General features: G+C 39.4%; 1 protein-coding gene across 2 annotated transcripts in view; it reads right to left on the reverse strand.

Annotated features, from left to right (window-relative positions):
• col4a6 (collagen, type IV, alpha 6) overlaps positions 1-14358 on the reverse strand; it is a 75767-nt gene that overhangs the window by 36106 nt on the left and 25303 nt on the right. For both annotated transcript variants that reach the window (XM_083541299.1, XM_083541298.1), the window contains exon 4: positions 1908-1985. In XM_083541299.1, the coding sequence (XP_083397425.1) occupies positions 1908-1985 (78 nt within the window). The remainder of the gene's footprint in view (positions 1-1907; positions 1986-14358) is intronic.

Raw genomic sequence — 14358 nt, forward strand, 5'->3', positions numbered from 1 at the left:
GTGTAATGACATCAGGCGAATTCTCAGTTCAGTAGATAAATAAAGTCTTCAAATGGCAACACTAAAATTATCACACAATGATGCCTATTACTGATCCTGAGAAGCTATAAACAACACCATAAATATTGTGTTAGAGAACAGTGCTTACAGTCTGTGTGACCGGTGAGATCCCTGCATGCTCTAATTCCAATAAAATCCATCTTTCAACTGGTAGGTGTGAATGGAACAATGAGAGCTGTAACTCTGATATGTGTCTGGTATGCAGACAGCACTCAGTTTTGCTAATGAATGGCATGAACAAATCAATTTGAAACCATAAATCTGCCATGAGTCATACATTTTTCTACCACCTCTGTCTGACTTTGCTCAAAAAAGAGTGGTTCGGAACAATAGTGAAGACAACTTTCACATACACCTTCAAGAATTTCAGTCTGATGAAGATGTACAGTATATACATGTTATATGTGATATTACCCTTTGAAAAATATGCATACCTTTAAAGATTAGCATTAGCATTGAATGATGCATTTGTATCACATAAACAACAGAACAACAGTGCTGCTTACTTAAACAATAAAATGCAGGTTATGTTTTTTCAGTTAAATTCAGATGCTTTGTTTTAATGATGAGTTGGGAGAGAATAGATGTGCCAGAGTACATTTGTAACACTTACTCACCTGTTTAGGACCACCAGTGCTGACAACAGCTGATGCTAATTAAAAGTATTTTAAACAGGGTAATTGAACTGTGAAGCTACACTGGTCAACCATAACATTAAAACTGCTAACAGATATCATGAATCACATTTATTGTTTTTTTTCCAGGGGGATATATATTAGGCAGCAGTTGATGCCTATATGTTGAAGGCAGGAAAAATGGACAAGCTTTAAAATCTGAACATCTTTGACAAAGACCAAAATGTGGTAGATTGACAACTTGGTCACAGCATCTCCAAAACAGCAGGTACTATGGGGTGTTCTCTGTATGCAGTGGTTATTACGTCCCAAACCGTATACAAAGAAGGACAAATAGTGATCCGACAACAGAGTAATGGTTATTAAAGGCTCATAGATGCCTCAATGGAGCGAAGGCTAGCTAGTCTGTTATGATTCTACAAAAATAGCTACTGTAGCACAAATTGCTAAGAAAGTTAATGCTGGCTCTGATAGAAAGAAAACACAGTGCATAATCACTTAATGTTTATGGGGGTGCGTAGCTGCAGACCAATCAGATTCTATGGTGACTCCTGTGCTGCTTTCAATGATGTAGGTCATAAGACACATAAGAAAAAGTTCTTGTTAACCTCTGAATTAGTTTTAATATTCTGACTGGTCTTAGGCAAATGTGATTTTAAATATAGTTTAGTAATGAAAATCTTTGCTTTTCTGGCCGGTTATGAGGTGACAAGGTTTAATTATATTGTGGAAATATGCGCCTGCAGGATTCTCTTAACGGGTCCAACTCTTTTCTCAAACGTTATGCTGGGAAAGATCTAAATTAAGCTCTACCTTAACCTTTTAAATATCTTTTATAGTGATAAGATAGAGAATGAGTTAAATACCAACTATGTTTAAAGACATATAGTGACAATGTGTGCACCCGAGTAAGGGTTTACCAGAATTAATTTGTGGCCTTTATAAAACATGGCATAATCATTAAAAGGTAGAATAGTATTAATACAAATGTATGTAACCAACATTTTAACATTATTATTTATTTTTTTTAAATATGAAGATGACATGAAATAATAATCAATCTACATACTTTTTTATTATTGTCTAAATCTTAAAACCGCAACAATTGATGAACATTTTCAAGATAGTTGAAAGTATGTTTAAATATGTCTGTGTACAGAACATTGTTCTTTCATATGATATTTCACCATATCCACAAAATCTGGTACTCACCCTGGCACCTTTAATCGGAGGACAGGGGCATCTTCCGCTACAGTCACGCCCTCCACATGGTTCATTGGTCTTTGATCCCTAGAAAGAGAGAGACACACAAAGAAAGAGAAATGAATTTCAAAGCCCTGTGGAATTTTATTTAAGCACAAAGGAATGTGAATATGGAGGTAACAGAAACCGCTCTGAAATTAATATGCCACCTGGTAACGTAACAACAAACAAGCACATAAGTTTGTCTATAGTGAACCTGAGACATTGCCATCGCATATGTTGTGGTTAACAAGAACAGCGGCAATTATTAAAATATAAAAAAAAGAGCATTAAAATGTTTTTATGAATGTAGCCCTGACTAATTAGACATGACTGATAGACATGTCCAATTACAAAATATTGATACTGCATATAGTATAATATTCAAATGCATAAAGTACAACACTTATTGCACTCCTTGTTTGCACAATCACACACATCCACTGATCTTCCCCTTATTATTTGGGCTCGGTTTACACTTATGGTCAATAAATCTGAACAGATATTTTCACACACCAGAAACACTTTAACCTCCAATGTTCCCAAATTATTTTAAGCATATGATGTAGAAGCTGGGTGGGTAATAACTAATAGGAATGATATGTTGTTACAAGAGAAAAGGATATGTAAATTTTACAACTGCCTACAGTTCTTGAAAGGTTTAGAAAATTTGAAGTACATGTTTAATAATCAAAGTGGTTATTCAGTAAATCAGTAACACTGGATAGACTCTGGGTGTCATCATTTATGGAAAATACAGGTTGCAACCTGTGTCTGTATTCAGTGAGAAGGATGGCCTAGAATCAGCATTTGGCCGATTATGTGACATCACAAATGAATTATAAGGAAAGAAGGAATCTCTTGCACAGTGAGAAGTCTGATCTTACGGGCTCAGGAATGTTAACCGAGCTAAAACAGTAGGTGCAGTCGGATGAGGGTGCTCAGCCGAGACCTGCTCTGGCCACAAAGGTCAGAGATCACTAGGGAGCGATTCAATGTGATTAAAGGATGAAAGGGTGTGGGGTGGTATGATATGACCATGGGAGAGGAAATGAATATTGCTATTAAACCTTGGAGTGAATAGAAAGAGCGAGATGAAATACAACTCCACATTGCTATGATTACAAATAAGACCCACAATGCAAAGAAACATGCATGTTTAATCGTGTTATTACTTGTGTATATGTGAGGGAGCCTGTCCCTATACTTTTAAATGTTTAGCTCTTCTAGTAAAGAGCTGAGATACAGATGACCAAATAAAATGAAAAGGAAAATGGTAGAGAAAGAGAACAAGCGCAAAAGTAAATAGAAAACGCCCAGATTTATTTATACCTCTGATCTATTGTGCAGTGATAATCAGCCTGACAGAAGCAGGCCAAAAGAGAAAATTAGAGGAAGAATGGCAGGGAAAGAGGGAGAGAACCGAAACAATGTTTTCTCAATGGTAACTGGTGAGCAATCTATAAAAAACAGGAACAATCAACCATTGCTATTGTAACAAATACCAATGTAAAATATGTTCTTCAGACACGAAAGCAACTTCCAAAAAAAGTAGCTGGGGTGAAGAAAGGGTTAAAGACATTAGAACAGAAGGCGTCGTCGAGGAACGCTTGGCTGTCAGTGGCATGTTGGCGCATATTTGGAAATTGAACTAGAATCTCATAGAATCCTTAGTGTTTAGAAAAAAAGTCATTCAAGTGGGGGGTGGTGCAAGGGTCGGAAAGGACAGAGACATAATTCTATACTCCTACACTTCTCTAGTTTCCTTGAATGATTGCAACCCTACAGGGGCTGTTAAGTCACTTTCTATTCAGTGTGATTAATCTACCAGTTGGAAGGGTGGACACATCTTATATGTGCATGTGCTTATCTTCATGAACAAGGATAAAAAAAATAATAAATTCCAATAATGCAAACGATCATAATGCCACACCTTGACATTCCTGCACTGGGTTTTTTTAGAAAGTGCTTTTGAGAACAGAACAAAAACTGTGGAACTTAAGGAGAAAACTCTCAGCAAAAAAACACACAAGGGAGAAGATCAATTTCTACATACTACAAAACACTACTAAAGGTCCCTTGCCCAAATGCCTGTGGGTACATTTTAAATACTGTGAGAGTGGATATATGTGTTTATTTGCAATTATAATATGTCTTTTCACGATTTGCCTAATACTATATGCATCAGATACAAATGAAACATTACATTTAAATTTGGATGTAATTCATTTAGGTGTGATCAGTCTTCCCTTTGATTCAGTTTTGTTTAAAAAAAAAAAAAAAAAAAAAAAAAAAAAGCGAGCCCCCTGAGACTACCCCTCAGGCAGTCTTTTTCAAGGAGCTCCTAAAGGTAGTGACCCATGCCGTTGCCAAGCTCGAGATCAACTGGCCAGCTGATCAGCAGAAGGCTCATCCACCTAGTAAATTTGATGAGCACTTCCTGCAACCCGCGTCACCTTTCTTTCCAGACCTGCACATTGAGCTGTCCACGTTGTGAGCTAGGCCTTGTCCTTCCCGCCTCTTTAGTCCTCGTGTGTCACTAATTTGAATATAGTTTCACTGAGAGAGTGTGGTTATGGGGCAATGCCCCGGATTGAAGAGACGCTGGCTAGCTATCTCTCCCTGTGGGATGCATCGTCTCCTAAAGCCCCGGTGCTGCCCACCATACCCCAGAAAACCACCTTGCCACTGGTGGGCTTATGCCTCAGTGGGTCCAAGCCGCAGGCTGTCTGTACACAATGGCTGTACCACTCTTGGTGCTTAAGGGCAGCTAGCTTCAGCAAACACCCTTCTCGCTCTCCTCCTGGCATCATAGCAGACATGAAGGTTTCGCCGCCTCTCAGGAGACCCCTAAAGCTGCACCTCTGTACCAGAGGTCAGTTTCAAGAGACTGATTCCCTTAAAAGACCATCTAGCAGCCTTGCAGGCTCTGCCAAACGTGTTTTGGTGCACTGTAGACAGAGGCTGTATAATTCAGTTCGGGTCTCGCCATGGTTCGACAGGGTGTCCTCCACCCTGGTGGGGCCCAAACAGGCTCTGGACATTGAACAGGAAGTGGTCACTTTCTTGAGGAAGGTGGCCATCGATGTGGTCCCTCCATCAGACAGAGAGTCCGGGCTCTACAGCCGGTACTTCATAGATCTCAAAAAGGACGGGGGCCACTCACTTTACTGCGGGTCTTTCCGTTTGGTTATGCCCTCTCACCTTGCACCTTCACAAAGTGTGTGGATGTGGCACTGGCCCCACTAAGGCTTCAGGGTGTCTGCATTCTAAATTATATCGATGATTGGTTGATATTGGCTCAATCAGAGATGTCAAGATGTCATTCTTGCCCACATAAGGGAGTTAAGGTTAAGGCAGAAAGCTAAAAAGAGTGTGCTTTCTTAATCACAGAGTTCCACTTACTTAGGTGTAGTATGGGATTCAACCCTAATGCGGGCACATTTGTCCCCTACTCGTGTTGAGTCCATCCTCGAGGCCGTCAGCAGAGTGAGGGAAGGCCAGTCATTTACTGTAAAGCAGTTTTAAAAACTGTTGAGCATTCAATGTGGTTTCGCTTGGCATCCTGCCCCAAGAAGTCTCTCAGAGGGGCAATCCACTCTGTACGATCAAGGTTATGCCACAATCCCTATGTGCCTTAGATGTGTGGAGAGATCCTGGGTTCCTAACCCAGGGCCCCGTGCTGGGAGTTCCTGGGCATCGCATAACACTTACAACAGACACATCCCTTACAGGGCCGCTCGGCTCAAGATCTATGGGGAGGCCCCTTCGGACGTGGAACATAAATTGCCTGGAGATCACCATGTGTTGGTCTGTACAGACAACACTGTTGGTTTCCTAAATCAACCATCAAGGAGGACTGTGATATCGCCGCCTGTAAAAGGTGACACGTCAGATCCTCCTGTGGGCCCAAGAAAAGCTGTTCTCCTTGAAGGCAGCATATATAACATGCCACTTAAATGAGGAAGCAGACGCCCTTTCGTGGCAAGTGCTGAGGTCCAGGTCCGGGCAAGTGCCCCTCTGGTTTCCCTAACACCCCAAGACCCTATAGGGCTGGATGCCCTGGTACAGGCCTATGCCTTTCCCATTGTTGCGCTGTTCCCGAGAGTTCTGGAGACGGAGTCCACCTCCTCTTGGTGGCCCGGTAGTGGCTGGGCAAGCCACAGTTTTGCGGAATTGGTAGCCCTTCTAGAACACCCTCCCTGGGAGATTTTTCTCAGGAGGGATCTTCTATCTTAGGCAGGGGGTACAATAATACACCCCCGCCCAGAGCAGTGAAGACTGCGGCCCCTGAGGGGTTGCAGCGCCTAGCCGCCGGACTCTCCACCGAAGTGTTAGAGACCGTTCTTCAATCCAAAGGAAGTTGTATGCAGCAAGGTGGCACCTGTTCACTGCATGGTGTGAACAACACCACTTAGATCCAGTTAACTGCCCAGTTAGTTCAGTACTGGAATTCCTTCAACAACAGTTTGCTAAAGGGTTGGATCCTTTCACCCTAAAGGTTTACGTGTCACACTGCCTGCATCCCAGCTGCACTTCCTTCCCTTTTCAGAAGCTCATACTGGTTTCACATGTGCTTTTATGCCTCCTGGTCTTGACGTCGTCCTGCCGGTGACACCGCGCTTTCCATTGAAATGATTATACACGTGATTCAGAGTGCGGACAACACGGAACTGTTCTCAAATCGTTTCTGACACAACGTCGTATTTCCCTTTCGGGAACTATGCTTACATATGTAACCTTCTCTAACCTTAACAGTTCTGTTCCATTTCTGCAAACAAATACACACACACACACACACACACACACACACACACACACACACACACACGCACATATATAAAACTCTCAGCGACAGGCCAGAAACCTGACTGATCTAGAAAAGATCTGTGTGGAGGAATGGGCCAAAATCCCTCCTGCAGTGTGTGCAAACCAGGTAAAAAACTACAGGAAACGTTTGACCTCTGTAATTGCAAACAAAGGCTACCAAATATTAACATTATCTTTCTCAGGTGTTCAAATACTTATTTGCAGCTGTATTATACAAATAAATAGTTTAAAAATCATATATTTTTATTTCTGGATTTTTTTTTTAATTATGTCTCTCACAGTGGACATGCACCTACGATGACAATTTCAGACCCTTCCATGATTTCTAAGTGGGAGAACTTGCAAAATAGCAGGGTGTTCAAATACTTATTTTCCTCACTGTATATATATATATATATATATATATATATATATATATATATATATATATATATATATATATATATATATATATATTTGCTGTACAAATCTTACAAGAATTTCATTAAATATCACTCTGATATATTTCCACTAAAGCAGACCCTTCCCCATATGGTCAAAAACGACCTTTTCGACCTTGGTTGTGTGCGTGTAAACAAACACAACCTAACACACGCAGATGTTGACCTCATGTTTCCGTTTTGTCTTTGATTAATATTTATCTTACTAAGTGCTTGTTCGCATCTCTTTCCCTTACACTCGTGAGCTCCATCAATATCATCCATCTCAGAATAGAAACAGGCAAAGAAAAAGAAGGAATAGTTGGGATTGAAGGAGTGCCAGAGAAAGTACTAGAGAGTAGAAAGTATTTCAAGTGCTGTACAAAAAAAAGAGAGACCAAAAGCAACCAACAAGAGAACTTGAAAGAACTCCCATTTACCATATTTATGTATGAGCGTCAATTGCAATTAACTAAATCAAACTGCATTTTTTGGTGATTTTTTTTTAAAATAAATTAATCATTCAAGACAAAGAAAGGTACATTCTTAGTTTTTTTCTGCTCTGCTCAAGATACACATGTAGGGGCACATTCACAGGGTGTGTAATTCACTTTGTAGAAAACACAATTAAAGAGTGTTACACTGATAAATATTAAGCATATTTTCTTGTCTGCATTCCAATCTGCTTAACCCTATTTACCCATGTCTATAGGTAAAAAGATATCGGTTATACTTTCAGCTTAACTCGTTTCCAAGACAGCTATCGACATGCTTGCTGCATGTGGGCCTATGTCCCAGCTGTGTTTGAACACTGCATCGTCCATAGTTTACCCTAAGCTGACCCAGCACTCTCACCCTCTCCACCGGCCTCCATCGGCCCTCTGTGCGTGGTATGTTGTAAACGAGACCACCCATAGGCAAAGCAGTGCTGTGCATCTGTGTCTTTCAAGCTGACCTAAACTATTACACACTCCAAAGTCAGACAGCTGCTTGCATTCGAATGCTGATTTCCGTGTCGTGGAAAAATGTAAAGATTTGTCTCTGCTTTACAGATTGCAGTTTTCTAAACAGGAACTAAACACTGTCAGAAAGACGTAACCATTTGAAGTGGTGTAAATGTAATCAATGGGCTTGTGTATACTTGCAAATTCACCTCTGCTTTTGAGGAATGCGCCCATAGGTCAAGAGTGAAAGATTTGTGATGGCTAGCCCTTCAGTTCTAATGACCAATTTAAAAAACACTTTGTTGAAGCAATTGCTCTTTTCACATGACTTAAACATTTATTCATAAATGAAAGGCCTTAGCCATTTAACTCAATGAGAATACTGTGAAAGGTATCACATTTAGACATAAGGACATTTAGACCTTTTAGTGTAAGGACAGGATCAAACAAAAAAAGCTTTAAACAATTACATCTGATAGGAATATTTTTTATGGCTAATGATGTGGTAGCCATAATTTTCTATTCACAGAATCTGCATTTCAAGGTAAGATAATATAAGTTAAGTTAAGATAAACCTTTATTCGTCCCACAGTGGGGAAATTTCTTTGTTACAGCAGCATGAAAAAATAAAAAATAAATGCAAATATACCTCATGCTCATGACAGAAAAAGATAGTCATTGAGATTACATATTCTTCACAACTTATGTCTTCTGTTATGTATAATAATGTGTAAATTAAGAAGATTTTAGAGTTCTGTCCAACTAGCTAACTTTACGTTAATGCTGATACAATAACATTTTGAACAATAGAAATTGTCACAAAGCAGCTTTACAGAAATCCAGTTATATAAAATTGAACTTTTGAAATGTTATCCCTAATCATCATGCTGGAGTTGACTAACCCTAGGGCTAGGAGAAAAGTCTTTTAGACAACAAGAGAAAGACCCGTTGAAGTCTTTATCCTAGGAAAAACAGCCACAGTGATGTTTAGGGCATCTGTATGATACCTTTTACAGTATTCTCATGGTGATCTTTAGTCTATCTGTGTTAGTCATCCTAAGCAGCAGCCCGTGATCCTGTTACACATAATAAAAAATCTTGCAATATTGATATCACTAAGAATATCCGAATGTGAACATGCTACTTTGTAAGCTAGTCGTGATACATGCCATATTTAATTGTCATTAAATGGCAGTTTTATTAAGAACATTCTTAAGCGCACAGACATAAATATTACTGCACAAAACTCCACCCAGCTACTGTACACCATTTCACCGAAGATTCAGGATCAAGCAAATGCTTTTCTCTAAATATCTATCATCGAGCCTCAGATAATAATTGTTCTAACATGCTTACAGACACACCCACCCACTGCTATTAGCAACAATGGTTGATTACCGTGACACATACACATCTGTCATATGCTAAGCGCAGGTACATGACAAAGCAAAGTAATATTAAAAGAAGGGATTTGGGTCTCTGAGATGGAAGTCGGAGGCTGCCACAGGCCAACATTGCATTGCATACTCAACTCTGGCAAGCCCAAGCACCTGCATACCTCAGGCTAATGCTCTGGCATGCCCAATACTTGGTGTGTCTCTAAGTGTGTGCACGTGTATGGGTGCATGTGCTTGTATTGACAATGCAATACGTTACTTCTGGCTAAATCTGTTTAATTGCTGACTGTAAATCGAAGTAAATGTATTATTGTGCTGCCTGATCATAAACACAGCTTTCAGCTGATCTTTATAGAAAACAACTGTTAATTCAAAACCAGTAAAGGATACATAATTCTTTTTTTTTTTTTTTTTTTTTTTTTATGTATCCATGTTGCTCCAAGAATAGAGTATGCACAGACGTGGAGCCAGCAGACAGAAAAGTGATCTGCAGTAACCTCATTGCAACCAAGCTAAGGATCCCTGGATCATTCTAGGCTTTCGACTATGTTGATGTTCTAACTTTAGCTCCGCTACCCAGAGATCACAGACTCACAGACACTAGTGTCAAAATACAAGCTTCCTGTTCCCCTTCTCTTCCTGTCTTTGCAGGAGGCACATCTTATACATTAGTCACTCATAGAGAATACTGGGATATATGGGTCAATCTATTGCCTTACAGAGAAACTGTATCAAAGTCTACTGACCTGGAGTGACAAAGCAAGCAGGGAATGAAGTGTCATTAATGTGGTCCCTTGCCAAATTACTGACGAATCAGCATGAAGGATATGAACTGGGATGTTATTTGATCCTGAGTACTATTTGTTGCACTCTCTCACCCCACACTAATAATTACTGAGCTGTGCCAGTCCACATGCCAATGGCATTTCCTCATCTTTTCTTACCTAGTGGTTAAAGCAGATACCCACATCAGGCCACAAATTCAAGCCCACATAGTCATACACTGGAAATCATCATTTCCACTCTGGTGACTAAGTATAAGTCTCAAATGATTTTGTCTGATTACTGCTGATATACACAAGGAACACAAAGTTCCTTATCTCCAGCGTTCAAACACAATTGGAAGTCTAAGATTATTTACACTAGCTTGACATTTTAATACCCAGTCTCCTGAGGTTTTCAATAAGTGTGGTTAATGCTGCCGGAGTCTGACCTTATGTCCACATTTACACCAAATTAACATCGTAAACTACAAGATGAGATATGCAGAGATTACACAAACACAAAATTGCGTAATTACAAGCTCTATATTATCTGATGAATAATGTGCCAGTATTTACAAATGCATTACAGGTTGTTTGCTCTTTTTGTAATTTGGCAGCCTGCATTTAAAATTAAATAATATTTATAAGATGTATAAATTACTACACTGATGTACATGTAGTAGAACATTTCAAGTTCAATCTAAAGGTACTTTTGTCTACATTTATTGATTTTAAAATTAAAGTTATTAAATAAATTAATGCATTTCATGATTTTGCAGGCATAAAGCTTTTGATTCTCAAAACATATTAAATTAGATTAAATCACTGGTCTATAAACAATTTGTAGCTCAATTTAAAACAGTACAAATAAGTTTTAAAATATATCATATAGTTTCCATATTTGTTGAGTACTTGGAAAATTATTTCTGAAAGTGTTGGCAAGTGCTAAACAATATTAAATGTATTTGTTAATAACTAATTTATCAATAATTTATAATTAATATTTAAATGATTTGTTGATTCAGTCCAACATGGGTTGTTTCTGGTCTAAAACCGGGGGGGGATCTCACATCATATAAGAGCAGTATTGCGACTGCTTCTGTGGACATTACCTACTTAAGTTCCATGTCGATGATGAAAGGTGAAGCGGCATCTTCTCCTTTACAGGCTGTAATTACTAAAGCTAAGTAGCATAGTGTTAATAGCGCTGTTTGAAGACAGGAGAAAAGCAGGGGGGAGTTAAACCCTCCAAATGGGACGCACATCCGTAGTGGCAAAGTTACCAGGTGTCCCCTTTTGACCCTATGATGACTTTAAACATGCTAACAAGCATAGCATTTAAACAAATTCAATTCGTAGCCGCCACTTCCTTTTACTGACAATTGGTACTAAACATTTGGTTATGTCCTTTGTCAACTTTTGGAATTAAGGTACTATTTAATTTTATTGATTCCCCCAAACTATTAAGAATGTCTTTAAATAGAGGAGTCTGGAAAGAATTCCTCTGTTGCTGTGCATGTTTGTAGATCAACAGTACTTTGAGGCACATAATTGACATCTTTTTCTGAAATCCTTTGTTCCAACCGGTAGTGTAATTTCATTTTGTGGTGAGGGTGCAAATTAATGACATTTCTGGGAAGCTCATGGGTTAAACAACAACTTGCAGGAACATGTTTGTCTGCACTCCAATGATAAACGAATACAGCACAAACCGCATGGGATTAAGGATATTAAATTTTGCTTACACACAGGCAATACGTTACTAGTGCAAGTGCATTGTAGCATATAAATCCTCTCACATACACAGTAACCACAATCCTTAAACCTGCAAGACTTTTTGTGTTATGTTCTCTTTTCCTTTGTACGTTCAAAAGTCAAACACACAATGAGCAAAATGTACTATGAACACTATTAATGTGTCATAATGGAAATTCGTTTCTGGGTGTCCAACCCCCTGTGCATGACAGTGTGTTTTGTGTTCTCTTGCATTGTGAACAAAAAGCTTTCCTATCTTTAAAACCCGGTTATAATTTGGTTATATGATATACATTTTCATTCATTATTTTGAGGATGTCCTTAATCAACAGCTATGGGAATAAGAAATATTACACTGAAGTGTCAGGATATGTTCTTTTACGTCTGAACTGATTTGTTGAATTAGTTTGGACTTCCTTGCATGTTCTTTATGGTTTTATATCCAGGACACCATGTTTTCTGTTGTAAAATATGTCAGGTGAAATTGTAAGAAAGTTACAGAAGTTTTAGGTTGCAATTTAATACTACAGAGCTAACGTGGGCATGAAGGTATGACCAGATGCCAGTGGAATAGTTTGCTTTCTGTGAGCTTTTTAAGGTCTTTTCTTCTCACCACTACCTTTCTCTTAATGCTGTCTGAGCTGCCAAATATACTATTAATAGAAGGAGGATGTCTCACTGTCCTGTTATTGGCAGGTAAACCATGGCAAGGATTATACTGAAAAAAGATTCAGATACAACTCATATGGAGTGAAAGTTTGAGAGTGAATGTACAAAGACTCAGTGTGTATCTGTTACAGTAAAACTATGTGTACAAATATTGCAGATACAGTGTGTGTTTAGATTGTGGGTTGGTACAAGACCAGATGTGTGTGTGTGTGCTAGTGTGCATACTCTGAATGTGGATAAGTCGACAAATTCCTCATCTCCTAGACTAATACAAACAGAGTGCTTGCCAAGTAGACACAAACACACACCCTCACCATCTTAGCTTCAGGTGACCTATGTTAGCTGAGCTGACTCAGCTGTGGTTAGCGCACCCTGCTCTTAGTTGAATTCAAGACAATTTAAGGAGTAAGTCCAAATAACATGAGACAATGCCGCCCCAGATTCTTACACATAGATTTGTATGCATGTTCTAGGAAGAATGCATGCTGCCACTTGCCTGTGTTTCTATAGGGGGTGATGTGATGGGTGGAGGTACATTAGGTAAAAAGATTTCTCTTTCCTGTGCTTTCACAAATAGAGGAGACATTGTAAACCTTGACAAACACACACACACACACACACACATACACACACACACACACACACACACACACACACACACACACACACGTGTTTTCGTGAAAACCATCTATTGTGACAGCATTATTAATTATTCTTATTTTTATTAATGCACCTAATTAATGCTATGCCTAGACCTAAACTTAATCCAAACACTAACCTCAGTCACCAAAAGGAAATATAACCTGCAGTTCGAGTACCTACAGGACGAGTAGAAATGCACCTATTAAACAAAACTGTGTCCTTGCCACTTAAAAATACATGCACTTCTAGACACTTCTATTTGAATGCTTTGCTTTCTTAATCTTACAAAAAACCACCCACCGACCCACCCACACAAACACACACAAACACACACACACACACACACACACACACACACACACACACACACACACACACACACACACACACTGAGCATAAGGGTCTCTATTCCAACAGGTGGCCCTCATCTAGCTGGTCTGACTTTTATTAACCTTCCTTCCTTCAATCCCTAAAACAGAGTAAGGAAAAAAATCCCTATCCGTCTATCTCTCCCTTCCCCCTTGTCCTCCTCCCTCTGTGTCCCTCTAAACAATGTCCCCTTTCATAGAGGCCGCAGAAGGGCCATGGTCTGGCTAAAAGATTTCCCTGTCTGACATGGCCTTTGTTAGGGAACCATCTCTTCTTATTTTTATTTTTTTTTGTCCTGGCAGAGTGAATGCCTAACAACAGAGTTACCTACACACCATTAAGCCAGTCTGCCTTTGATGGCAGCCAGTGAGATACGCCCAAGGCGCTGAATAGGGTGGAGAGGTGGAATGGGATGGGGTGGGGTTGGGAGAAAAACTGAAGAAAGGAGGAGGGGTAAGGAAATAGAAGGAAAAGGAGAGAATTAAAGGAAGCAATACTACAGAAGACAAAAAAAAATATCTCTAGAAAACCACTGGTGTGTTCGAAGTTAACATTACTGGCAGCCCAAGCTTCTCAAGACAACTGTTTCATTTCTCCGCTCAAGTGTTAAAAGGGCCTGGGGAGAATTATGG

Source organism: Silurus aristotelis (genome assembly GCF_946808225.1).
Source record: "Silurus aristotelis genome assembly, chromosome: 5".
Taxonomy (NCBI): Eukaryota; Metazoa; Chordata; class Actinopteri; order Siluriformes; family Siluridae; genus Silurus; species Silurus aristotelis.